The following is a 27,733-nucleotide window of genomic DNA, read 5'->3' on the forward strand; positions in this document are numbered from 1 at the left end:
TGTCCTGTACAGCTGCAACATGACCTCCCAACTCCTGTACTCAATACTCTGACCAATAAAGGAAAGCATACCGAATGCTTTCTTCACTATCTTATATACCTACGACTCTAATTTCGAGGAGCTATGAACCTGCACTCCAAAGTCTCTTTATTCAGCAACACTCCCTAGGACTTTTACCATTAAGTGTACACGTTCTGCTAAGATTTGCTTTCCCAAAATGCAGCATCTTGCAATTATCTAAGTTAAGCTCCATTTGCCACTTCTCAGCCCATTGGCCTATCTGAACAAGATCCCGTTGTAATCTGAGGTAACCTTCTTCACTGTCCACAATGTCCTCCAATTTTGGTGTCATCAGCAAACCTACTAGCTATACCTCTTATGCTCACATCCAAATTAATTATACAAATGATGAAAAGTAGTGGACCCAGCTCCAATCCTTGTGGCACTCCACTGGTCACAGGCTCCAGTCTGAAAAGCAACCCTCCACCACCACCCTCTGTCGTCTACCTTTGAGCCAGTTCTGTATCCAAATGGTTCATTCTGAAATCCAAGATGGAGGACGAGAGAAATTTCTGTCTGTAAGAGCTGCTCCTTTTATTGAGGTATTTTAGGTGCTGAGGTAATTTCCTCGATTTCCAGGAGCAGCAATTACTCTTTTATATGCTTTTGCATTGTTTTGGGACTTTGGGGAAATAAAAGTCTAAACAACAGCAGTTTTAAAAGGAAGAAGAACAGACAGAGGAAGCACATGGTGAGGATAATGCAAAAGAGAGAGAGAACCTGCTCAGTTACTGCCTTTGCTGTTTTTGAATTCATGTATCACTGGACATCGGAGTGCATCTGGGAAAATTAACAAACAGTGAATTTCACAACTAATATTGGAGGAACCGGTTTGGGCGAAGTTCACAGCACAGAATCAGATAAGTTAATTGTTGTTTTAAGTCTGTCCAAGAGAAAGGCTGCAGTAGTGAGTACAGTGGGTTATTTCTTGATTATAAGTTTTTGGACATATTTTTTGATTAAACATAAAATATATTCCATAACTATTAATTTAACCTGGGGCAGTGTTTTGTAGAGGAATAAGATGGTGTTATTTTCTGGGTCTGTAGATTGTGAAGGAGCAAAAATGCCCATTGTAGTAAGATGTACTTGTCAGATGTGGGAGTTTAAAGAGAGTTTAAGGGTTACTGCGGATTATATCTGCCATAAATTCTGTTGGATGCGAATCTTATCAGATCTAATGGATCGGTTGGAGAGGCATCTAGAAGCAATGAGGAATTTGCAACAGCAACAGTATGTGATGGATGGCAGTTATAGGAAGGGGGGAAAGTCTCATATACAGTCGCATAGATGGGTTAACTCCAGGAAGGGTAAGAGAGGTAGGCAGCTAGTGCAGGAGTCTTTTGTGGATATACGCATTTCAAACAGGTATGCTGTTTTGGAAAATGTAGGGGGTGATGGATTCTCAGGGGAACATGGCACGAACAGCCAAGTTTCTGGTATTGAGACTGGCTCTGATGCAACGAGGGGTACGTTGGCTTCCAAGAAATCAATTGTGTTAGGGGATTCTGTAGTCCAAGGAACAGACAGATGTTTCTGTGGCCAGAAGAGGAAAAGCAGAATGGTGTGTTGTTTCCCTGGTGCCAGGATCAAGGATGCCTCAGAGAGGGTGCAGAATGTTCTCATGGGGAGAGGGGCGAGCAAGAAGTCATTGTCCACATTGGAACCAACGATATAGGAAGGGAAAAGGTTGAGATTCTGAAGGGAGATTACAGAGAGTTAGGTATAAATTTAAAAAGGAGGTCCTCAAGGGGAGTAATATCTGGATTACTCCCAGTGCTACGAGCTAGTGTGGCTGAGAAGCTGGTGTATGGGAGATGGATTCACATTTTTGGATCATTGGAATCTCTTTTGGGGTAGAAGTGACCTGTAGAAGGACGGATTGCACCTAAATTGGAAGGGGGCTAATATACTGGTAGGGAAATTTGCTAGAACTGCTTGAGAGGATTTAAACTAGTAAGGTGGTGGGGGGGGGGGGGAACCCAGAAAGATATTGAGGAAAGAGATCAATCTGACACTGGTACAGTTGAGAACAGAAGTGAGTCAAACAGTCAGGGCAGACAGGGACAAGGTAGGACTAATAAATTAAACTGCATTTATTTCAATGCAAGGGGCCTAACAGGGAAGGCAGATGAACTCAGGGCATGGTTAGGAACATGGGACTGGGATATCATAGCAACTACAGAAACATGGCTTAGGAATGGGCAGGACTGGCAGCTGAATGTTCCAGGATACAAATGCTACAGGAAGGATAGAAAGGTAGGCAAGAGAGGAGGGGGTGTGGCATTTTTGGTAAGGGATAGCATTACAGCTGTGCTGAGGGAGGATATTCCCGGAAATACATCCAGGAAAGGTATTTGGGTGGAATGGAGAAATAAGAAAGGGATGATCACCTTGTTGGGGTTATATTATAGACCCCCTAATAGTCAGAGGGAAATTGAGAAATAAACTTGTAAGAAGATCTCAGCTATCTGTAAGAATAATAGGGTAGGAGATTTTAACTTTCCAAACATAGACTGGGACTGCCATAGTGTTAAAGGTTTAGATGGAGAGGAATTTCTTAAGTGCGTACAAGACAATTTTTTGATTCAGTATGTGGATGTATCTAGTAGAGAAGATGCAAAACTTGACCTACTCTTGGGAAATAAGGCAGGGCAGGTGACTCCGGTGTCAGTGCAGAAGCAATTTGGGGCCAGCGACCATAATTCTTAGTTTTAAAATAATGATGGAAAAGGATAGGCCAGATCTAAAAGTTGAAGTTCTAAATTGGAGAAAGGCCAATTTTGACGGTATCAGGCAAGAACCTTTGAAAGCTGATTGGAGACAGATGTTCGCAGGTAACGGGATGGCTAGAAAATGGGAAGCCTTCAGAAATGAGATAACGAGAATCCAGAGAAAGTATATTCCTGTCAGAGTAAAAGGAAAGACTGGTATGTATTGGGAATGCTGGATGACTAAAGAAATTGAGGGTTTGGTTAAGAAAACGAAGGAAATATATGTCAGGTATAGATTAGATTAGATTACTTACAGTGTGGAAACAGGCCCTTCGGCCCAACAAGTCCACACCGACCCGCCAAAGCGCAACCCACCCATACCCCTACATATACCCCTTACCTAACACTACGGGCAATTTAGCATGGCCAATTCACCTGACCCGCACATCTTTGGACTGTGGGAGGAAACCGGAACACCCGGAAGAAACCCACGCAGACATGGGGAGAACGTGCAAACTCCACACAGTCAGTCGCCTGAGGCGGGAAATGAACCCAGGTCCCTGGCGCTGTGAGGCAGCAGTGCTAACCACTGTTCCACCGTGCCGCCCGTCGTATAGACAGGATAGATCAAGTGAATCTTTAGAAGAGTATAAAGGAATTAGGAATATACTGAAGAGAGAAATCCAGAGGGTAAAAAGAGGACATGAGATAGCTTTGGCAAATAGAATTAAGGAGAATCCAAAGGGTTTTTACAAATATATTAAGATCAAAAGGGTAACTAGGGAAAGAATAGGGCCCTCAAAGATCAGCAAGGCAGCCTTTGTGTGGAGCCACAGAAAACAGGGGAGATATTAAATGAATATTTTGCATCAGTATTTACTGTGGAAAAGGATATGGAAGATATAGACTGCAGGGAAATAGATGGTGAAATCTTGCAAAATGTCCAGATTACAGAGGAGGAAGTGCTGGATGTCTTGAAACGGGTAAAGATGGATAAATCTCCAGGACCTGATCAGATGTACCCGAGAACTCTGTGGGAAGCCAGAGAAGTGATTGCTGGGCCTCTTGCTGAGATATTTGTATCATCGATAGTCACAGGTGAGTTGTCAGAAGACTGGAGGTTGGCAAACGTGGTGCCACTGTTTAAGAAGGGTGGTAAGGACAAGCCAGGGAACTATAGACCGGTGAGCCTGACCTCGGTGGTGAGCAAGTTGTTGGAGGGAATCCTGAGGGACAGGATGTACATGTATTTGGAAAGGCAAGGACTGATTCGGGATAGTCAACATGGCTTTGTGCATGGGAAATCATGTCTCATAAACTTGATTGAGTTTTTTGAAGAAGTAACAAAGAGGATTGATGAGGGCAGAGCAGTAGATATGATCTATATGGACTTCAATAAGGCGTTCGACAAGGTTCCCCACGGGAGACTGATTAGCAAGGTTAGATGTCATGGAATACAGGGAGAAATAGCCATTTGGATACAGAACTGGCTCAAAGGTAGAAGACAGAGGGTGGTGGTGGAGGGTTGTTTTTCAGACTGGAGGCCTGTGACCAGTGGAGTGCCACAAGAATCGGTGCTGGGCCCTCTACTTTTTGTCATTTTAAATGATTTGGATGAGACATAAGAGGTACAGTTAGTAAGTTTGCAGATGACACCAAAATTGGAGGTGTAGTGGACAGTGAAGAGGGCTACCTCAGATTACAACAGGCCAATGGGCTGAGAAGTGGCAGATGGAGTTTAATTCAGATAAATGTGAGGTGCTGCATTTTGGGAAAGCATATCGTAGCAGGACTTATACACTTAATGGTCAGGTCCGAGGGAGTGTTGCTGAACAAAGAGACCTTGGAGTGCAGGTTCATAGCTCCTTGAAAGTGGAGTCGCAGCTAGATAGGATAGTGAAGAAGGCATTTGGTATGCTTTCCATTATTGGTCAGAGTCTTGAGTACAGAAGTCGAGAGGTAATGTTGCAGCTGTACAGGAGATTGGTTCGGCCACTGTTGGAATATTGTGAGCAATTCTGGTCTCCTTCCTATCGGAATGATGTTGTGAAACTTGAAAGGGTTAAGAAAAGATTTACAAGGATGTTGCCAGGGTTGGAGGATTTTAGCTATAGGTAGAGGCTGAATAGGCTGGGGTTGTTTTCCCTGGAGTGTCGGAGGCTGAGGGGTGACCTTATAAAGGTTTACAAAATTATGAAGGGCATGGATAGGATCAATAGACAAAGTCTTTTCCCTGGGGTTGGGGAGTCCAGAACGAGAGGGCATAGGTTTAGGGTGATAGGGGAAAGACATAAAGAGACCTAAGGTGCAACTTTTTCACGCAGAGGGTGGTACGTGTATGGAATGAGCTGCCGGAGGAAGTGGTGGATGCTGGTACAATTGCAACATTTAAGAGGCATTTGGATGGATATATGAATAGGAAGGGTTTGGAGGGATATAGGCCGGGTGCTGGCGGGACTAGATTGGGTTGGGATATCTGGTCGGCATGGATGGGTTGGACCGATGGGTCTGTTTCCATGCTGTACATCTCTATGACTCTATTAGCCGTATACTCCATGCGATCTAACCTTGCTAACCAATCTCCCATGGGGAACCTTGTCAAACGCCTTAATGAAGTGCATATCTACTGCTCTGCCCTCATTATCCTCTTTGTTACTTTTTCAAAAAACTCAGTCGTGTTTGTGAGACATGATTTCCCTCATACAAAGCCATGTTGACTATCCTTAATCAGTCCTTGCCTTTTCAAATACATGTAAATCCTGACTCTCAGGATTCCCTCCAACAACTTGCCCACCATCGAGGTTAGGCTCACTGGTCTATAGTTCACTGGCCTGTCCTTACTGTCCTTCTTAAACAGTGGCACCACGTTTGCCAACCTCTAGTCTTCTGGCACCTCACCTTGTGACTATTGATAATACAACTATCTCAGCAAGAGGCTCAGCAATCACTTCTCTAGCTTCCCACAGAGTTCTCGAGTACACCTGATCAGGTCCTAGTGATTTATCCATTTTTATCCGTTTCAAGACTTCCAGTACTTCCTCCTCTGTCATGTGGACATTTTTTCAAGATGTCACCATCTATTTACCTACATCTTATTTCTTCCATGTCCTTCTCCACAGTAAACACTGATGCAAAATTCTTGTTTAGTATCTCCCCCATCTCCTGTGGTTCCACACAAAGGCTACCTTGCTAGGTTTAACTATTCAAAACTAGACTGAATTTAAAATTGATATCATCTTTAAAATGAGATGAAGTGTATTCAGCAGTTTTAAGTTTTTTGAATCCTTTTCAACAGAATTATTCTTCTGTACATCTCTAAATGTACAAGTTTGAGGTTTTCTGATGATTTGGCTTGTATGTTCATTCTCTCAATGGGATAAACTGCTTGGTGCATTCCTGATGAAGGGCTTATGCCTGAAACGTTGATTCTCCTGCTCCTCGGATGCTGCCTGACCTGCTGTGCTTTTCCAACACCACACTCTCGACTCTGATCTCCAGCATCTCCAGTGCTCATTTTCCCCCACATGTGGTTTCACCAAGGCACTGCGCAATTGCAGAAAGGCATTGAATCCTCTGCCCCAGAAAAAAATCCCAATGATCTAAAAATCTGAACCCCTTCCCCTTGCACCAGTTCTTTAGTTTGTTCAAGAGGGGCGGATTGCATCTGAACTGGAAGGGGACTAGTATCTTAGTGGCCAGGTTTGCTAGTGCTACAAGGGAAGGTTTAAACGAGATTGGCTAGGTGATGGGATTCCTAACAGCAGGGAGGCAAGTGCAAGGCTGGATGTAAATACAGTAATTTGAACCAGTAAAGACACAGATCAAGTTGGAGTATGACAGGGAGCAAGGAATGTCTGGCGAATTAAATTGTATCAATTTCATTGCAAGAGGGCTGATCAGTAAGGCTGATGAACTCAGGGAGTGGATAGGTACGTGGGACTGGGATATTATAGCCATTACAGAAACATGGCTAAAGGAAGGACAGGACTGGCAGCTTAATGTACCAGGGTGCAGGTGCTTTAGGCGGGACAGAGGTGGTGGAAAGAGGGGAGGGTGAGTTGTATTTTTGATTTAAGGGGAGTATCACAGCAGTAATCAGATGAAATAACTGAAGGATAATCCAGTGAGGCTTTGTGGGTGGAGCAAAGAAATAAGAAGGAGATGGTGACACTATTGGGATTGAACTAGTCAACGGGAATTAGAGGGACAAATATGCAGGGAGAATGGGGAGACTCGCAGGAGCAATAGAGTTGATTATAGTAGAGGATTTTAATTGACTGAGACTGCCATTGAGTTAAGGACTTAGATGGGGTGGAATTTGTTAAGTGCGTTCAGGAAAGTTTCCTCAAGCAGTATATGGACGGTCTTACTTCGGAAGGCACAAAACTGAACCTACTCTTGGGAAATAGGGCAGGATAGGTGATTGAGGTGACAGTGGGGGACCAGTGATCATCGTTCTATTAATTTTAAACTGGAGAATTATGGAGAAAGACAAAACTTGTCCACAGGTTCACGTTCTAAACTGGAGCAAGGCGAATTTTCATGGAATTTGACAGGAGCTTGCTGCGGTTGATTTGATTAGTTTGTTTACAGGCAAAGGGACTTGCAGCAAGTGGGAGGCCTCTAAAAGTGAGATAACTAGAGTTCAATGTATGTTCCTATGAGGGTGAAAGGCAAGGTTGACAGAAATAGGGAACTTTGGATGACAAGAAATATTGAAGCTTTGACCAGAAAAAAGGAGGCATGGCTCAGGTACAGGCAACTGCTGTCAAGTGGATCCCTGGATGTATATAGGGGATACAGGTGTTTACTGAAGACGGAAATCAGGAGGGCAACAAGGGGGTACGAGATAGCCTTGGCTGAGAAGATTAGGGTGAATCTAAAGAGGTTTTTTAAGTATATTAAAAGGGAAAAGAATGACTAGAGAGAGAGAATAGGACCCCTCAAGGGCCAAAGTGCACATTTATGTGTAGGACCACAGGAGATGGGTGAGGTCCTCAACGAATATTTCTCCTCTGTGTTTACCATGGAGAAAGACATGAAGCCTTGGGAACTTGGGCAAGTTCGTGGTCATATTTTAGAGATAATCCATATCACAGTAGAGCTGGTATTGGGTGTGATAAAATGTATGAAGGTAGATAATTCTTCTGGTCCTGACCAGATATATCCAAGAACCCTGCAAGAGGCGGGCGAAGCAATTGCGGGGGCCCTGGCTGATGTATTTGCATCATCAGTTACCACAGGTGATATCCCAGAAGACTGAAGTGTAGCGAATGCTGTGCCATTATTCAAGAAGAGCTGCAAAGAAAAACCTGGAAACTATAAACCAGTAAGCCTAACATCTGTGGTGGGTAAGTTACTTGAGAAGATTCTGAGGGATAAAATACACATACATTTGGAAAGACAAGGTTTGATTAGAAGTAGTCAGCATGTTTTGTGCATGTGAAATCATACCTCACAAATCTCTCAGCGTTCTTTGATGAAGTGACCAGGAAGGTTAATGAGGGCAGGGCAGTAGACGTCATCTACATGGATTTCTATAAGGCCTTTGATATGGTACCACATGGTAGGCTGCTCTGGAAGGTTACATCACATGGAATCCAGGGGAACTAGGCAAATTGCTAGAAGGTAGGAAACAGAGGGTAATAGTGGAAGGATGCTTGTTGGACTGGAGGCTTATGATGAGTGGAGTGCCTCAGGGGTTGGTGCTGGCCCATTACTGTTTGTTATCTATATCAATGATTTGAATGAGAATGTAAAAGGCATGATTATTAAGTTTGCAGATGACACTAAAATAGGCGTATTGTGGACCATGAAGAAGGTTATCAGAAATTGCAGCAGGACCTTGATCAGCTGGGGAAGTGGGCCGAGAAATGGTAAATGGAGTTTAATATAAATAAGTGTGATGTGTTGCATTTTGGAAAGTCAAATCAAGGTAGGAGTTTCATGGTGAATGGCAGGGCCTTAGGTAGTGTGGTACTACAGAGGAACCTTGGAGTTCAGGTACACAGTTCTCTGAAAGTGGAGTCACAGGTAGACAGGACAGTGAAGAAAGCTTTTGGCACGCTGGAAGTTGGGAAGTTGTTTTGCTGTTGTACAGGAAGTTGGTGAGGCCATATTTATTGTGTTTAGCTTTGGTCACCTTGCTATAGGAAGGATGTGATTAAACTGGATAGAGTGCAGAAGAAATTTACAAGGATGTTGCCAGGACTTAAAGGTCTGAGTTATAGGAAGAGGTTGGAAAAGCTAGGATATTTTTCTTTACAGCGTAGGGGACTGAGGGGTATCTTATAGAAGTGTATAAGATCATGAGAGGCATAGATAAGGTGAATGCACTTTTTCTCAGGGTTTGGGGAGAATTGAGGACTAGAACACATCAGTTTAAGATTAGAGGGGAAAGCATAAAGGGGAACTTGAGGGGCAACTTGTTTACACAAGGGTGGTATGCATATGGAAAGAGCTGCCAGCGGAAATGGTTGAGGTGGGTACATTAACAATATTTAAAAGGCATTTGGGCAAATACATGGATAGGAAAGGTTGAGAAGGATATGGGCCAAATGGGGTTAACATGGACAAGTTTGGGCCAAAGGGCCTGTCTCTGTGCTATAGGACTCTATGACTCTACGAATGTGAACATACCATTACGTTTTCACCATCTGCTGCACCTGCAAGCTTAGTTCCAGCGGCTGGTGTAGAAAGACGCACAAGACTCATTACGCCTCCCCCTTTCCCAATCTATCACCAGCCATTATAAAAAACAACCTAACAAAGAATGAATTCAAGACCAGCTAATCCTAGTTTTGCAATGTGGGTACAATTGATTGATCTCATCCAATGGACAGAGGTAGCTTTGTCCATGGATTTGGCATTCTGTTGCCCAGGAAACATGAGCAGATAAATGCGAGCAATGGGTGCCAGGGAGTCCACTGGATTTCTGTGAATGGACTCTTCCGTACTGTTCCATAGCTTCCATAGCAGCTACTTGCATTTATCCAATTGTTTTGCTGTTAAATGAAATGAACTCTTCCTGTGCTCCACTCTTTGTTCTATTTCCATCCATTACTGAAACCACTATTCAGTACTGTGTCTGGAATATTGAAAGTTATTTCCCAAATGAAGTTGTTTCAAGCTTTCAGTTTTTGTTTATTTAAGTGAGTTCATTTAGGATTGCTTTCAGCTTTGTAGTTTGAGGCTAAGTCTTCGTGTGTGGACTTAGAAACAGACCTAAAAATTGTCTTCAAACAAGTTTTTAACCATTTCAGAACCTAAATTAAGATGGATGAGTTCTATTAATATAAAGCTGCAACTTGATCAATTAATTTAAGAATCTACATATGGAAAATATTAACTAGAAGTCTAAAAAAAATCAGCATAATTTCAAATATCATTTGACCACTGTCTCTAGAACTTGTAAGATGTGACAGTTGCAAATAGGGAGCGTGGTCATTCAAAGAAGTGGCTGATAAATATTTAATAGTTGCATGCTTGGATAATGTACTAACTTTTATGCTTCTACACTGGGCTAAATTGAGAGATTGCATGAGTGACATCCCAAGGTCACACTTAAACTTGTTCAGGCCTTTGGAGCTGGGGAAGACAGGTATTTTGGAGTGATGTGTGGGGGAGGTAGGGGTAGGATTGTTGGAATGAGTGGGTAATGTGAACAAGTATTTTTTGTTCTGGGGCTTATGTTATAATGCATAAATAAAGCATCTTCATTGAAAGGTAAGGATAGTATCTAATTTTGATTATGATTATGAGGATGGCATGGTGACTCAGTGGTTAGCACCTGCTGCCCCACAGTACCAGGAACCCAGATTCGATTCCAGCTTCAGGCGACTATCTGTGTGCAGTTTGTACATTCTCCCTGTGCGTGGGTTTCCTCCGGGTGTTCCGGTTTCCTCCCACACTCCAAAGATGTGCAGGTCAGGTGAGTTGGCCATACTAAATTGCCCGGAGTGTTAGGTGCATTAGTTAGGGGTAAATGTGAGGAAATTAGTCTGGGTGGGTTACTCTTTGGAGGGTTGGTATGGACTTGTTGGGCCGAAGGGCCTTTTTCCACACTAGGAAATCTAATCGAATTTAATTTTTTGTACAGGCACTATTAACTACATAATATTCCATCCAATCACCTCGAATGGAAAGTTTTATATTTCAAATTTCAACTGATGTTAAATTTCTTCCAAAAGTTTTAAAATCACAAAATAAGAAGAAACTGAATGATATTTGTATATATAATTTGTTTTTCTTTTCCTTATTTTAAATCTCTTTAGAAACATTACATTGCTTATCTGCAAGGTTGCATGTTAATTTTATTTAATACCTACTCACTCCTCAGCTTTCTAAAACAACACTATTCCAAACTCTTTTAGATATCAATTTTCCCCTATTCTGTTTCAACTTTAGAACTGGTCCGTATTCCTGAGGATTTCAAGTGTATTCAGCTCCTCTCTCTTTTATGGGTGTAATGTTTCAGGAGAGAGTCCGATGTGCACAATTTAGAAATTTCAGTCCCTTTTTCGTTTTATTGCCCTTTGACCGTGGTGATCAGTGAACTTCATTGAGAATTTTATTTGCCTGTTTTGCTGTGATTAATAGAGAGATTTTCTTCACAACAAATGTGACAGAATTTGTATGCAGTTGTGATTTAAGACCTTATTCACAGATATAAAATCAATGTTGCTTTGCCATTTAATTAAAATGAAAGATATTAGTTTTGGATGGTAGTCAGAACTTCCTTTGTTTTCTCTGGTTTGATACAGCAACTGAATAATGGAATGAAGGCCAACCAGCCACCATCCACAGCAGACAATGAATAAATGTCTGAAAAGTTTAGACAACATCCTCACAATTAGAGTCATAGAGATGCACAGCACAGAAACAGACCTTTTCGTCCAACTCGTCCAGGCTGACCAGATATCCTAAACTAATCTAGTCACATTTGCCAGCATTTGACCCATATCCCTCTGAACTCTTCCTATTCACATACCCATCCAAATGCCTTTTAAATGTTACAATTGTACCAGCCTCCAACACTTCCTCTGGCAGCTCATTCCATACACGCACTGCTCTGTGTGAAAAATTAGCCCTTTAGGTCCATTTTATATCTTTCCCCTCTCACCCTAAACCTATGCCCTCTACTTCTGGACTCCCCCACCCCAGGGAAAAGACCTTCTCCATTTATTCTATCTATGCCCATCACGATTTTATAAACCTCTGTAAGGTGACCTCTCAGTCTCCGACACTCCAGGGAAAACAGCCTATTCAGCCTCTTCCTATAGCTCAAATCCTCTAACCCTGACAACATCTTTGTAAATCTCTTCTAAACACTTTGAAGTCTCGCAACAGCCTTCCGATAGGAAGGGGTTCAGAAGTGCACACAATATTCCAAAAGTGGCCTAACCAATGTCCTGTACAGCTGCAACATGACCTCCCAACTCCTGTACTCAATATTCTAACCAAGAAAGGAAAGCATTCCAAATGTCGACTTCACTATCTTCTATATCTGTGACTCTGCATGCAAGGAACTATGAACCTGCATTCCAAGGTATCTTTGTTCATCAACATTTCACAGGACCTTACATTAAGTGTACAAGTCCTGCTCTGATTTGTTTTTCCAAAATGCAGCACCTCGCAATTATCTAAATTAAACTGCATCTGCCATTGGCCTCAGTCCCCTAGCCCATCTGATCAAGATTCCGTTATACTCTGAGGTAACCTTCTTCACTGTTCACTATAACTCCAACTTTCGTGTCATCTGCAAATTCTAACTATACCTCCTATTTTCACATCCAAATAATTTATCTAAGTGTCAAAAAGCAATGGACCCAGCACCGATCCTTGTGGCACACCACTGGTCACAGGACTCCAGTCTGAATTGTCAGCCATAAAAAAATTCCAATTAATGTAAGAAAATTGTGTTGGATTTTGTTTTTATTTTGCTTTGCTTAATTTCTTATAAAGGCCACAAGTAGTATTATTGGATATTCAGTATCATCTTACATCTTATATTTACAGTAGATTTGTGTATTGTAGATTAATTTGTACTAAGTGTATTTTAAGATTCCCCAGATAATTCTAGGTTCAAACTTGCAACAAATCTTAAATTCATGGCATTCAACCTTGGATCCAGTATTGCAATATTTTAAGGATTTCTTTGGGGATCATTTATTGACTACAATTTTCTGTATATTGTAAATAATACTTGCTCAGTAATAATCCTGGACTGGTTGTGCTGCCACAGTTGAATTTTAAGTAACTTGCAATGTTTTATTTTGCAGTTTTGTGAAGCAGTGAAGACTATAATTCGGGACCAGAGGAGTGTTTTTGTCACCGCTGCTTTAGGACTGGCTGGAATTTTCTGGCTGGGTTTTGGGCCCTCCACCACTCTCCCTACAGTCCTCATACCATTCTTTCTATGGATGGCTGGCTAATTTATGCAGTGACTTCCAAAGCAATGTAAATATGTGTTATAGCAGTCAAATTATGTACAAAGAAAAGCAATATGATTTATAAATATTCACCCATTTCAGTAAAAATTAATTTGTCCCTGTAGCTCCATTATTACAGAAAATAAAATTGTATTTGGCTTACTGTCTAACCTTGATTAGAAATTTTTGTACTGAATAGACTCCTAAAATGAAATATTTTAATGTGAATTTCTTGCTTCGTAACATTAACGATATGCTATGTTTGAAATCTTGAATTTTTTAAAGAACAATTTTATATTTTGATTATTCCTCTGTTTTACTTACTTATACTAATGGATCAGCTTTGACCACATGGACATCATACACCATTGACTGAATGTATACTTGGTCAGAGAACATTAACAGTTTTATTTTTTAAAAATGGCACTATAAGTACTGTGGACAGTAGGTTACATGATTTTCAGATTGAAAAAACAAAATGGTTTTTAAAATTTACTCCGTTTATCTTTTATTTTGTCAGCACATACAAGCATTACCTATTTTAAACACCACAATGTCTGTACAGTCAATTTACACCTGAAGCAAGCTTCAATTCATCATTAAAAAAATCATGTTTTTAAAGAGAGTGACAATTTTGTTGGGAAAGGAAATCTTGATAACCAACGATGGAGAGATTATCCTAATTAGAACTGGACTCTTATTCATCAACATTTTACTCAAAGTGGCAAGTGTACTGTCTTTTCAACTCCCCACCCCCAGACATTACTTGTAAATTTCTGGGAATCTATAAATCACACTCTGGCTCCTGCAATTACTAAAACAATTAGAATTTTAATATGTGTGCCCGAAAATTAATTGGAATAGGTGCACTGAAACAGCTTAGAATCTTATGCCTTGTCTGGTTTGATTTATTGCAGGTAACTTTATTATATAACAATTCTAATCCATTGAATTTTATCATGTCTTAGTGAATAGGATGGGGAAAGACTGAACATATTAAGATCTTTTAGAGTGAAGACTATATCCACAGGCCTTTCAATAGTAATATTATTAATATAACTAATGTTACTTGTACTTGATTGCCACTATGCAATAAATCACATTTTGTTTAAGACAAGAAGAGCCTTTTCTCATTAAGATTTCTCTTGAGTTGTTTTCTCTACCACTGCAACCAAGTAGGACTTCAGACACAGTCAAAGAAAAATGGTGGAAGAAAATTACGCCAATCACAAGGTGGTTGTGGTTGATAGCACCACACATACAACATGGCAGCAGCATCGGCCACCATTGGTTAAAATCACAAGGGAACAATGTGAGAATTCCAATAGATACAAAGCTTGGAAAACGAGTGTTGGACTTTTATAGCATGATAAGACCTTACACTTATAAGAATTACTCATACAGACAGTTGGCAGTTTAAGAATAAAAGAGCCCACAGACAAATACATGAAAAGATCAAAAGAGTTACAGCATTTAATGAGAAAGTCTTTCACTCAAGACATGGTAAAGAGTTGCACAAAAGCAAATGTGAGATAGAATCTGCCATGTGTGACAAGTTCCTATCAGGAAGCAATGATCTGTAGGACTCCTGATTAGAGATTCAGCTTGGACGATAACTGACAATGGAGCTCTGAGTGTAAAGTTAAGAATCCCTGTTGGGCAAGGAAAAATCTTTAAATGAACAGACTGGTGTTAAAAAGGAGTACGTGCAGCTTATGAGCTTTGTACCCAAAGCAAGTGGATGCTACAAGACATGGTCAAAGAATGGAAATCAAGGGCTTTGGATGTAAATTAAACTGAGGGTACAACAAGTTACAAAAAAAACAGAATTTACATGATAATAGGGCAACTAAAAAACTTGAGCAGACATAGTCTCTCAGAAAAAGAATGTACCATGATAAGAGTCAGCGATCCATAATTTAAATTATGAAGCATGAAGAATTTATTAAGGTCACAAGTACCAGATATATTTGGGAATGTGGACATTGTTTATGAATGGCAGGAAATCTCAATTTTTACCTGAAAGAGGCAAATCCTCCATTTTCACTACAAATTATAGAACTCCCCCTTCCCCAGTAAGCAGTAAAGAAATACAGTCTTGCAATATTACAGAATTTTATGCTTGAATAGCAGGAAAATAAAACAGTAATGATATGCTGAAGAGTAAGAATCTATTTGGGGAAGAGAGTAAAAGCAGCAGAAATTCTGCAGAATTTTTAACATTTTCAAGTATGGAGAATAAAGAATAGAATTAGAAACAACGGGCAGAGGAAATCATCATTTCTGGCAGTCTTGAGTTCAGAGTTGGGCCAAATAGAAGGAGCAAATTCTGCAGATGCTGTGATCTATGCTGAAAACAAAAAAAAATGTGAGAAATCACAGCAGGTCAGTCAGCATCCGTAGAGAGAAAGCTAGCTAATGTTTTGAGTCCTGATGACTCTTCATCAGAGCTGATGTGAAGTGTGGAGGGGACAGCATTTATGCAGTAGTGGGGAGGGTTGGCATGCTGGGTGAGACAAGGTGTTGACAGTGCAGATAAAATGATTGGAAGAATAATAGTGTGTCTAACTGTCAGACTGAAAAGAGCAGACTGGAAGGAGGGTAGAGGGGTACGGAAGGAGAGAGGGCATCATGACAGAGAACAAGTAAAGCTAAAAGAAGGGGAAGGAATGGGAGTGGGTTCGCAATCTGAAGGTGCTGAACTCAATATTAAGTGCAGAAGGTTATAAAGTGTCTAGTTTGAGGAGGACATGTTTCTCCAGTTTGCGCTTTGATTCACTGGAGCATTGCAGCATGCTGAAGACAGACAAGTGGTCATGCAAGCAAAACGCTGTGTTGAAATGACCGGCTACAGGAAGGTTGGAGTCCTGCTTGAGTAGAGATCAGAGATGTTCTGCAAAGCAGTCACCCAGCTGCGTTTGGTTTCCCCAATGTAGAGTAAGTCACATTGGATGCAGTGAATGCAATACACAAGGTTGGAGGAGGAACACATACAGGTGAAATGCTTCTTCACTTGGAAAGATTATTTAGGCCCTTGGATGGTGAGCAGGGAGAGGATGAAGGGGCAGATGCTGCACCTTCTGTGGCTTATGGGAAGGTGCTGATGGAAATGGGGGAGGTGTTGGTGGTTGAGGATGGACTAGGTTGTCCAGGAGGGAACGGTCTCTGTGAAAGCTGGGGAGTGAGGGGAAGATGTGTTTGGTGGTGGCGTTCTGCTGGAGTTGCCTGAAATGGCAGAGAATGACCCTTTGAATGTGGACGCTGGTGGGTTGAAAAGTGGGGACAAGGGGATCATGCTGGTGAGAGTGATGGGAAGGGGCAAGGGCGGAAGCATGGGTGATAGGTCAGATGTGGTTAAGGGCCCTGACACCCACAATGGCTGGGAAACCACGGTCATGGAAGAAGCAAGCCATGTCAGCAGCACTGTGTTGGAAGATGGCATCATCCAAACAGATGTGACATAGATGAAGGAACTGGGAGACTGAGATGGAGTCCTTGCACGACATGGAGTGTGAACAGCTGTAGTGAAGTTAGCAATGGGAGTCAGTGGATATGTAGTGGATGGCAGTGGAAAATTTGTGTCCTGAAATGGAGATGGAGATGTCAGGGAAAGGAAGGGAAATGTCGGAGATGGACCATGTGAAAGTTATAGAGGGGTGGACACTCAAGGCAAAATGAACAAGTTTCAGGCGGGAGCATGAAGCGGTACTGAAGCAGCCATCAATGTATTGAGAAATAGAGTTGTGGGAGGAACCGGTTGAGGACTGGAATGAGGGTTGTTCTACATAACCAGTACAGAGACAGGCATAGCTAGATCCTATGCGGGTGCCCACAGCCAAACTTTGGCTTGGCAGAACTGAGGTGGATTCAAGGAGAAATTGTTCCATGAGAGAACAAGTTCAGCCAAGTGGAGAAGAAGTGATGATGGATGGAGATTCTTCAGGCCTCTGATTGAGGAAGAAGCCAACAGCTCTCACACCATCTTGGTGAGAAATGGATACATAGAAGAATTGGACATCACGGTGAAGCGGAGGCAGTGAGGGCCAGGGAACAGGAAATTGCCAGTATGGAAGAGGGCATCAGAGGAATCGCAAATGTGCATAGCCAGGGTCTGAACAAGTGGAGAGAGGATGGAATCAAGGTAGGATGAAATGAGCTCAATGGGGCAGAAACAGGCTGATTCTTTTGGGTCAAAGAGAGTACAGATTTGGTTACCTTGGAGAAAACAGCTATTAAGTTACAGGATTGATTCTAAACTAGACACTAAATCACAACCTAAATCACAAGCTCAACAAATAAATACACTATTGTATTCAATAGGACTTAGAGACAAGGAGATATACAGCATGGGAACAGATCTATAAATCTGGGCCCATTTGACCCATAGCCCTCTAAATTCTTCCTATTCATATACCCATCCAGATGCCTTTTAAATGTTGTAATTGTACAAGCCTCCACCACTTCCTCTGGCAGCTCATTCCACACACGCACCACCCTTGTAAATCTTTCCCCTCTCATTTTAAACCTGTGCCCTCTGGTTTTGGACTCCCCCACCCCAGGGAAAAGAACTTGGGTATTTACTCTATCCAGGTCCCTCATGATTTTATAAACTTCTGTAAGGTCACCCCTCAGCCTCCAATGCTCTAAGTAAAACAGCCCCTGCTTATTCAGCCTCTCCCTATTTCTCAAACCCTCCAACCCTGGCAACATCCTTGTAAATCTTTTCTGAACTCGATTTCAAGTTTCACAACATTCTTCTTATAGTAGGGAAATTAGAATTGCATGCAATATGACCAAACTAATGTCCTGTACAGCTGTAATATGACCTCCAGACACCTATATGCACTAACAATTAAAGGCAAGCACATCAAATGCCTTCTTCACTGGTGGCACACCACTTTCAAAGAACTATGAACCTACACTCCAAGGTCTCTTAGTTCAGCAACAGTCCTCCGAACCTTACCATTAAGACTATATTAGCACCTCACATTTATCTAAATTAAACTCCATCTGCCACTCCTCAGCCCACTGGCCCATCTGATCAAGATCCTATTGTACTCTGAGATAATCTTGGGTGTCTACTACACCTCCAACTTTGGTGTCATTTGCAAACTTACTAACCATACCTCCTATGTTTACATTCAAATCATTTATGTAAATGACAAAAAGCAGTGGGCCCAGCACCGATCCTTGTGGCACATTATTGGTCACAGGCCTCCAGTCTGAAATGCAACCCTCCGCCACCACCCTCTGTGTTCTACCTTCGAGCCAGTTCTGTGTCTAAATGGCTAGTTCTCCCTGTATTCCACGTGATCTCACATGGAGTCCAACATGGGGAACTTTGTCGATCGCCTTACTGAAGTCCATATAGATCATGTCCACCGCTCTGCTCTCATCAATTTTCTTTGATACTTTTTCACAAAACTCAATCAAGTTTGTGAGACACGATTTCCCACAAAGCCATGTTGACTAATCAGTCTTTTCTTTTCCAAATACATGTAAATCCTGTCCCTCAGGATTGCCTCCAACAACTTGCCCACTATCGATGTTAGGCTCACCACTATATAGTTCCCTGGCTTGTCCTTACCACCTTTCTTAAACAGTGGCACCACGTTAGCCAACCTCCTGTCTTCCGGCATTTCACCTGTGACTATCAATGATACAAATATCTCAGCAAGGGGCCCAGTAATCATTCTCTTAGCTTCCCACTGAATTCTAGGGTACACCTGATCAGTTCCTGGGGATTTATCCACTTTTATGCATCTTAAGACATCCAGCACTTCCTCATCTGTGATATGGACATTTTTCAAGAGGTCACTATTTATGTCTCTTGTCCTTCTCTGCAGTAAACACTGATGCAAAATATTAATTCTATCTCCCCCTTCTCCTGAGGTTCCATACATAGGCAGCCTTGCTGATTTTTAAGGGACCCTATTCTTTCCCTAATTACCCTTTTGTCCTTAATGTGTTTGTAGAATCCCTTTGGATTCTCCTTAACCCAATTTGCCAAAGCTATCTCATGTCGCTTTTTGCCCGTCTGATTTCCTGCTTAAATATACTCCTCCTGCCTTTAAACTCTTCTAAGATTTCACTCAATTTCTGCTGTCTATACCTGACATATGCTTCCTTCTTATTCTTGACAAAAACCTCAATTTCTGCAGTCATCACAGCATTCCATACACCTACCAACCTTGCCTGTCACCCTAACAGAAATATACTGGACTCCTGTTATCTCATTTTTGAAGGCTTCCATTTTCCAGCCCGTCCCTTTACCTGTGAATATTCACGCTCCAGTCAACTTTTGAAAGGTCTTGTCTAATATCATCAAACTTGGCCCCCTCCAATTTAGAACTACAACTTTCAGTTCTTTCCATCACTACTTTAAAATTAATAGAATTATGGTTGCTGGCCCCAAAGTGCTCCCCCACTGACACCTCAGTCACCTGCCCTGACTTATTTCTCAAGAGTAGATAAGGTTTTGCAACTTCTCAAGGTGGTACACTCACATACTGAATCAGAAAATTTTCTTGTACATTCTTAACAAATTTCTCTCCATCCAAACCCTTGATGCTATGGCAGTCCCAGCTTGTGTTTGGAAAGTTAAAATCCCCAACCATAACCACCCTATTATTCTTACAGATAACTGAGATCTCCTCATAAATTTGTTTCTCAATTTCCCACTGACTATCAGGAGGTCCATAGTACAATTCCAATAAGGTGATCATCCCTTTCTTATTTTTCAGTTCCACCCAAGTAACTTCCCTGGACTTATTCCCATGAATGTCTTCTGTAAATACAGCCATTAAATTATCTATAATAAAAGTCACCACTCCTCCTTCTCACTTGCCCACCCCTGGAACATTAAGCTGCAGTCCTATCCATCCCACAGCCATATTTTTGTAATTGCTACAATATCCCAGTCCCATGTTCCTAACCATGTCCTGAGTTCATCTGCCTTACCTGTTAGGCCTCTTGCATTGAAACGAATGCAGTTTAATTTATCAGTCTTACCTTGTTCTCTGCTTTGTCCCTGCCTGCCCTGTCTGTTTGACTTACTCCTTTTCCCAAGTGAAGCAGCCTCAGACTGATCCCCTTTATCACTAGGCGCACCACCTCCAACCCCTCCTCTACCTTCCTTTCCCCCACCCCAACTGTACTAGTTTAAATCCTCCCCAACAGCTCTAGTAAATTTCCCTGCCAATATATTCATCCCTTCCAATTCCGGTGCAATTTGTCCTTCTTGTACAGGTCACTTCTACTCCAAAAGAAACTTCAATGGTCCAGAAATGTGAATCCTTTTCCCCTGCATGAGCTTCTCAGTCATACATTCATCTGCTCTATCCTCCTATTCCTATCCTCAATAGCCCATGGTATTGGGAGTAATCCAGATATTACTACCTTCAAGGATCTACTTTTTAAATTCCTAGCTAACTTCCTACATTCTCTCTTCAGAATCTCATCCTTTTCCCTTCCTATATTGTTAGTTCCAATATGTACAACAACCTCCTGCTGGTCCCATTCCCCTGTGAGAATATTCATCTTTCAGAGATATTTTTGATCCTGGCTCCAGACAGGCAACCCATCATTCTGATTTCTCGCTGTCGACTGCAGATTTGTTTGTTTGTGCCTCTGACTAGACAGTGCCCTAACAAAGTCTGGAATATCCCTCATTACAATAGAGCCAGGCTCAGTACCAAAAAACTGGCTGTTTGTGCTACATTCCCCTACATTTGCTAAGACAGCATACATGTTTGAGATGGGGTTAGCCACAGGGGTCTCCTGCACTACCTGACCACACCCTCCTACTTTTCTTGGAGGTAGCCCATCTACCTGACTGTATCTTCGGTTTATCTCCCTCCCTGCAACTGCTACCCATTATACCCCATTGCTCCTGTAAATTTCTTATTGTCTCTAACTGCTGTTCAACCAATCTACACAATCCGATAGGATTCGCAACCAAACACACTGCAGACATAATTTTCAATAATATGAAAACTCTCCCTTAAAACCCATATCCAACAGGAAGAGCACATCACTCCACTGAAGGCCACCTTTGCACTTTAACAATCTAGATACTTAGAAAATAGCACCATCTTCCTCCTCTAAATACACTACTCCGAGCTAGCTTAGTACCAATGCTTTTATATTTTTAAAGTTTAATCAAGGGACATATCTGAAAAACAACACATAATTTTAAAAAAACCCACACTACTTATTATTGTAGATTTGCAAAAGTAAAACAGTAAGGTTAAACTTTTAAAAACTACTTAGCGGCTCCCCATACTGTGGAGTACCACAGACAGGCTTCTCCAAGGTCAGCTGTGTATTTCACTGTTTGTTTATTTTTCTTAGAACAAACTCTGAATTTCAAAGAGGCTTGAAACTAGATAGAAAAAGCAGCAGCTGCGCAGGTTACTGCTGAGTCACACAGCAGTGTAGATTTCTTTATCCATTTGATTCACTGACCATCCACCTTTTTAAAGTGTCGTCATTTTGACCTTTCTTTCCCCCAAAGTTTCAAAATAATGCTACCGCTTATAAAACAGTAATTACTGTTCTTAGAATTTGAGGAAATCAGCTCCACCACTGAAAATACATTAAAGAAAAGGATTGGGGTGGCACTGTGGTTAGCACTGCTGCCTCACAGCAATGCAGACCTAGGTTCAATTCCCACCTCAGGCAACTGTCTGTGTGGAGTGTGCACATTCTACCAGTGTTTGCTCTGATTTCCTCCCACAGTCCAAAAACGTGCAGGTTAGGTGAATTGGCCGTACTAAATTGCCCATAGTATTAGGTGAAGGGGATTGAGTCTGGGTTGGTTAGGGCTGAAGGGCCTGTTTCCACACTGTAAGTAATCTAATCTTTCAGCTACAAATGTTTTTCCCCATTCTCTGCCTTTAACTAGAAGCCAAGTATATGTTTACAGCTGAAGATATTCTTGCCCATCAAGGACTAAAAGAGGGCATAAATACATTTGAAAGAGTTCAAACATTTTTTGACAACTACTCTAATTGGAAAACAATTAGAATTCTTGAAAGAACAAAGCAACATAAACTTTCAAGGAAATCTTCAGATAAAATTTGTTAATGATTTCTATATATTATTAGAAACTGTGACATGGAACTTTTAACTCTGTATTTATAAGTGACAGATTGTTGTTGGGAGTAATTGATGAGGCGTTCATAAAGTCATAGATATCCTACATTCAGCCCATCAAGTCTTCACTGACCCTCCAAAAAGTATCCTACCCAGACCCATTCCCCCTACCTTGTAACCCTACATTTCCCATGGCTAACCCACCCACCCTGCACATACCTGGAAACCATGGGCAATTTAGCATGGCGAATCCACCTCACCTGCACATCTTTGCCCTGGGAGGAAACCAGAGTACCTGAAGGAAACTTATACAGACAAAGGGAGAATGTGCAAACTCCATACGGCCAAAGGCTAGAATCTGACCTGGCTCCCTGGTGCTGTGAGACAGCAATGCTAATCACAGAGCCACCATGCTGCCACTTTTTTAGGTTTATTACAGTCAAAAGAACATTTGACTTTGGAGAAAAAGTACACATATTTTACTTGAAACACAAAGTCAGACGAACCATAGAAGAACCCTAAGGGGTGTAGGACAACTTCATAGGAGAGCAACAGAATCCATTCTGTTTATAAGATCTAGAAATCTTAGAGACCAACATGACAAGCCAAGACAAAGAGTCAGACAGACAGCAAGTGATAACTTCTCCCCTTGTTGATGCGGCATGGGAAATGGTGAGAAAGTTAGGAAAATATAGTGAGATTGAAAGCATCAGAATCTCCACATCAAACAACAGTTTTGTCATTTTTCCTCTGAAGCATTTTCCTCTGAATACTTCAGACTCTTGATATTCAGTGGGGAATAATTTATTTTTCATGCATTGGGTACCATTATTAGCCCAACTTATCTTATTTCTACTCCACCTCCAATTCTCCTCTCCTTTTGTGAGAAACATGGTGATGCCAACTGCTGACATGAAATTCAGAGCAGGTACTTGGTAGTTAAAGTTCACTACATGCTCAGTCCAGGGGCACCACACTCCTCGAAACGTCAATACAAGTCAGCATCAGCAAACCACCAGTCATACACATCACCATGCTGAATCTTAGACCAATTGTCACACTAGTTCAGCTCTTAAACTCTTGACTTTGGAGGTCAGGGAGACCTATAATGTGCATTTTTCTCCTTGGTCACCTTATAGGGCCTTATGCCTACAATCTGGACAGGATGAAGATAATGGCTCACAGTTTGCTTTTGTCACACTCACTCATTTTGCACTTAATTGGAGACTGCCGACCTTTTTGCTTGCTTTGCATTGTAACGACAGGGGAAGAAGCAGGCATTTATTCACGGTCATGAATCAAAAGATCGAACATGTTAACGTATGACACCATGTCAATGTCACATTTGTAGCTTATGTGACAAACACACTGCATGTGCTTTAAGAAAATGACATGTATGAAAATCAAAGGGGACCACTTCTTAGTGGGGTGCACAAGAGATACTATTGTGAGTGAGAGGGTACTGTCACAGTAAAGAGGCTTGTTTGGTTACAGTCTGGGGCTGGCTATGATGTTTGTTGCTACCAGATTCAGGAAATCCATGTCTTTGCAGCTTGGGGATGGGGTGATGGTCAGGATTGTACTTCACAGACAGGTGATCTGGAGACTATTGGGACATCAGTCAGGGGCTGTGCAAACATCAGTGGGGCGTTGGGGGTACAATGTTTCTTGCAGTCAGACAAAAGACAGTGATTGAATTCAGTGAGTATGGGTGGAGGAGGAAATACAGAAAGCTTGTTTCCCCTTGTGGGATAGTATAGCACTGTGGGGGGGGGGGGGGGGGGGGCGTAATCTCAGAATAAGGGGTTGCATGTTTAAGACAGAGATGAGGAGGAATTTCTTCTCTCAGGGAGAGTGAATCCGTGGAATTCTTTACCTTAGAGGCTGGGTCATTAGGTAAATATAAGGCTGAGATAGTTTTTTTAAAATCAGTGAGGGAATCATAGGTTGTGCGGTTAAAGTAGGACATGAGAACATAGAAGGATACAGCGCAGTACAGGCCCTTCGGCCCTCGATGTTGCGCCGACCGAATCCTACCTAACCTATACTAGCCCAATAACTTCCAAATGCCTATCCAATGCCCGCTTAAATGACCATAAAGAAGGAGAGTTCACCACTGATACGGGCAGGGCATTCCATGAACTCACAACCCGCTGTGTGAAGAATCTACCCCTAACATCTGCCCTATACCTACCACCCCTTAATTTAAAGCTATGTCCCCTAGTAACACCTGACTCCATTAGCGGTAAAAGGTTCTTAGTATCTACCCTATCTAAACCCCTAATCATCTTATACACTTCTATCAGATCTCCCCTAAACCTTCTCTTCTCCAATGAGAACAGCCCCAAGTGCCTCAGCCTTTCCTCATAAGATTTTCCTACCATTCCAGGCAACATCCTGGTAAACCTCCTCTGCACTCGTTCTAAAGCTTCCACATCCTTCCTATAGTATGGCGACCAAAACTGCACACAATACTCCAGATGAGGCCGCACCAGAGTCTTATATAACTGCAACATGACCTCAGGACTCCGGAACTCAATTCCTCTACCAATAAAGCCCAGTACACCATATGCCTTCCTCACAGCACTATTTACCTGGGTGGCAACTTTCAGAGATCTGTGTACATGGACACCAAGATCCCTCTGCTCATCCACACTACCAAGTAGCCTACCATTAGCCCAGTAATCCATCATCTTGTTATTCCTACCAAAGTGAACGACTTCGCACTTAGCTACATTGAATTCCATTTGCCACATTTCCGCCCAGCTCTGCAACTTATCTATATCCCGCTGTAACCTACCACTTCCTTCCTCACTATCCACAACTCCACCGACTTTTGTGTCATCCGCAAACTTGCTTACCCAGCTTTCAAGTCCTTCCTCTAGATCATTTATAAAGATAACAAAAAGCAATGGTCCCAAAACAGATCCTTGTGGTACACCGCTAGTAACTGCGCTCCAAGATGAACATAATCCATCAACTACTACCCTCTGTCTCCTTCCAGCCAGCCAATTCCTAATCCAAACCTCTAATGTATCCTCAATGCCATACCTCCGAAGTTTTAGCATTAGCCTACCATGGGGAACCTTATCGAACGCCTTACTAAAATCCATATACACAACATCTACTGCTTTACCCTCATCCACTTCCTTGGTCACCTTCTCAAAGAACTCAATAAGGTTTGTGAGGCACGACCTGCCCTTCACAAAACCATGCTGGCTATCCCTGATCACGTTATTCCTACCCAGATGTTCATAAATCTTATCCCTTACCATTCTCTCTAAGACTTTGCCCACCACTGAAGTCAGACTCACTGGCCTATAGTTACTAGGGCTATCCCTACTCCCTTTCTTGAACAATGGGACCACATTCGCTATCCTCCAGTCCTCTGGTACTATTCCCGTTGACAACGACGACATAAAAATCCAGGCCAATGGCTCTGCTATCTCCTCCCTAGCTTCCCATAGGATCCTGGGGTAAATGCCATCAGGCCCAGGAGACTTATCTATATTCATCCTTTCCAATATTCCCAAAACCTCTTCCCTGCATATTTCCAGGGCATCCATTCTAATTATTTGTGATTCCATATTCACATCAGCAACAGTGTCCTGTTCCTGAGTGAATACTGATGAAAAGTACTGATTTAATGTCTCTCCAATCTCCTCCGCCTCCACACACAACTTCCCACTACTATCCTTGACTGGACCGATACCTACCCTAGTCATCCTTTTATTCTTGACATACCTATAGAAAGCCTTTGGGTTTTCCCTAATCCTACCAGCTAAAGACTTTTCATGTCCCCTTCTCGCTTCTCTTAGCTCCCTCTTTAGCTCCTTCCTGGCTACCTTATAACTCTCAATCGCCCCTACTGAACCTTCACGCCTCATCTTTACATATGCCGCCTTCTTCCCTTTCACAAGGGACTCCAATTCCTTACTAAACCACGGCTGCCTCACAAGGCCCTTTACACCATGCCTGACTGGTACATACCTATCGAGGACACGCAGTAGCTGCTCCTTGAACAATCCCCACATCTCATTAGTGTTCTTCTCTTGAAGCCTGTTTTTCCAATCCACACATCCTAAGTCATGCCTCACTGCATCATAATTTCCCTGCCCCCAGCTATAGCTCTTGCCCTGCGGCGCACGATTATCCCTCTCCATCACTAAAGTAAAAGTCACCGAGTTGTGGTCACTGTCCCCGAAGTGCTCACCTACCTCCAAGTCTAACACCTGGCCTGGTTCATTACCTAGAACCAAATCCAATATAGCCTCCCCTCTTGTTGGCCTGTCGACATATTGTGTCAGGAAACCATCCTGCACACATTGTACAAACACCGACCCATCTAATGAACTCGAGCTATAGCTCTCCCAGTCAATATCTGGGAAGTTAAAGTCCCCCATAACAACCACCCTGCTACCTTCACTCTTTTCCTGAATCATCCTCGCAATATTATCCTCTACTTCTCTAGGACTATTAGGAGGCCTGTAGAAAACACCTAACAGGGTGACCTCACCTTTCCTATTTCTAACCTCAGCCCAAACTACCTCAGATGGCAAGTCCTCTTCCATCGTCCATTCAACTGCTGTGATACTGTCTTTGACAAGTAATGCCACGCCTCCCCCTTTTTTACCCCCATGTCTGATCCTACTAAAACATTTGAACCCTGGAACGTGCAACAGCCATTCTTGTCCCTGTTCTACCCACGTCTCTGTAATGGCCACAACATCGAAGTCCCAGGTACCAACCCACGCTGCAAGTTCACCTACCTTATTCCTTATACTTCTGGCATTGAAGTATACACACTTCAATCCACCTTTCTGGTTACAGGCACCCTCCTTAGAGATCGCTGCATTATTCCTAACCTCCCTACACTCAAGGTCCTGTACCCTAAAGCTACAGTCCTGGTTCCCATGCCCCCGCGGAGTTAGTTTAAACCCTCCCAAAGAGCACTAGCAAACCTCCCCCCAAGGATACTGGTGCCCCTCAGGTTCAAGTGTAGACCATCCTTTTTATAGAGGTCCCACCTTCCCCAGAAAGGACCCCAGTTGTCCAGAAACCGGAATCCCTCCCTCCTGCACCATCCCTGTAGCCACGCATTTAACTGCTCTCTCTCCCTGTTCCTCGACTCTCTATCACGTGGCACGGGTAACAAACCAGAGACTACAACTCTGTTTGTTCTAACTCTGAGCTTCCAACCTAGCTCCCTGAAAGCCTGTCTGACATCCTCACCCTTCTTCCTACCTATATCGTTGGTGCCAACGTGGACCACGATCTGGGGCTGCTCCCCCTCCCCCTTAAGGACCCGGAAAACACGATCAGCGACATCACGTACCCTTGCACCTGGGAGGCAACATACCAAACGTGAGTCCCTGTCGCCCCCACAAAACCGTCTGTCTGTACCCCTCACTATCGAGTCCCCAAGAACTATTG

General features: G+C 42.4%; 1 protein-coding gene across 1 annotated transcript in view; it reads left to right on the plus strand.

Annotated features, from left to right (window-relative positions):
- LOC132820469 (lecithin retinol acyltransferase-like) overlaps positions 1-13,397 on the plus strand; it is a 29,621-nt gene extending 16,224 nt beyond the window's left edge. Inside the window, exon 2 of the mRNA XM_060832646.1 lies at positions 13,055-13,397. Coding sequence (XP_060688629.1) covers positions 13,055-13,207 — 153 coding nt within the window. The 3' untranslated portion in view covers positions 13,208-13,397. The remainder of the gene's footprint in view (positions 1-13,054) is intronic.
- Positions 13,398-27,733: the final 14,336 nt, after the last annotated feature.

This window comes from Hemiscyllium ocellatum, chromosome 1, assembly GCF_020745735.1.
Source record: "Hemiscyllium ocellatum isolate sHemOce1 chromosome 1, sHemOce1.pat.X.cur, whole genome shotgun sequence".
Classification (NCBI taxonomy): Eukaryota; Metazoa; Chordata; class Chondrichthyes; order Orectolobiformes; family Hemiscylliidae; genus Hemiscyllium; species Hemiscyllium ocellatum.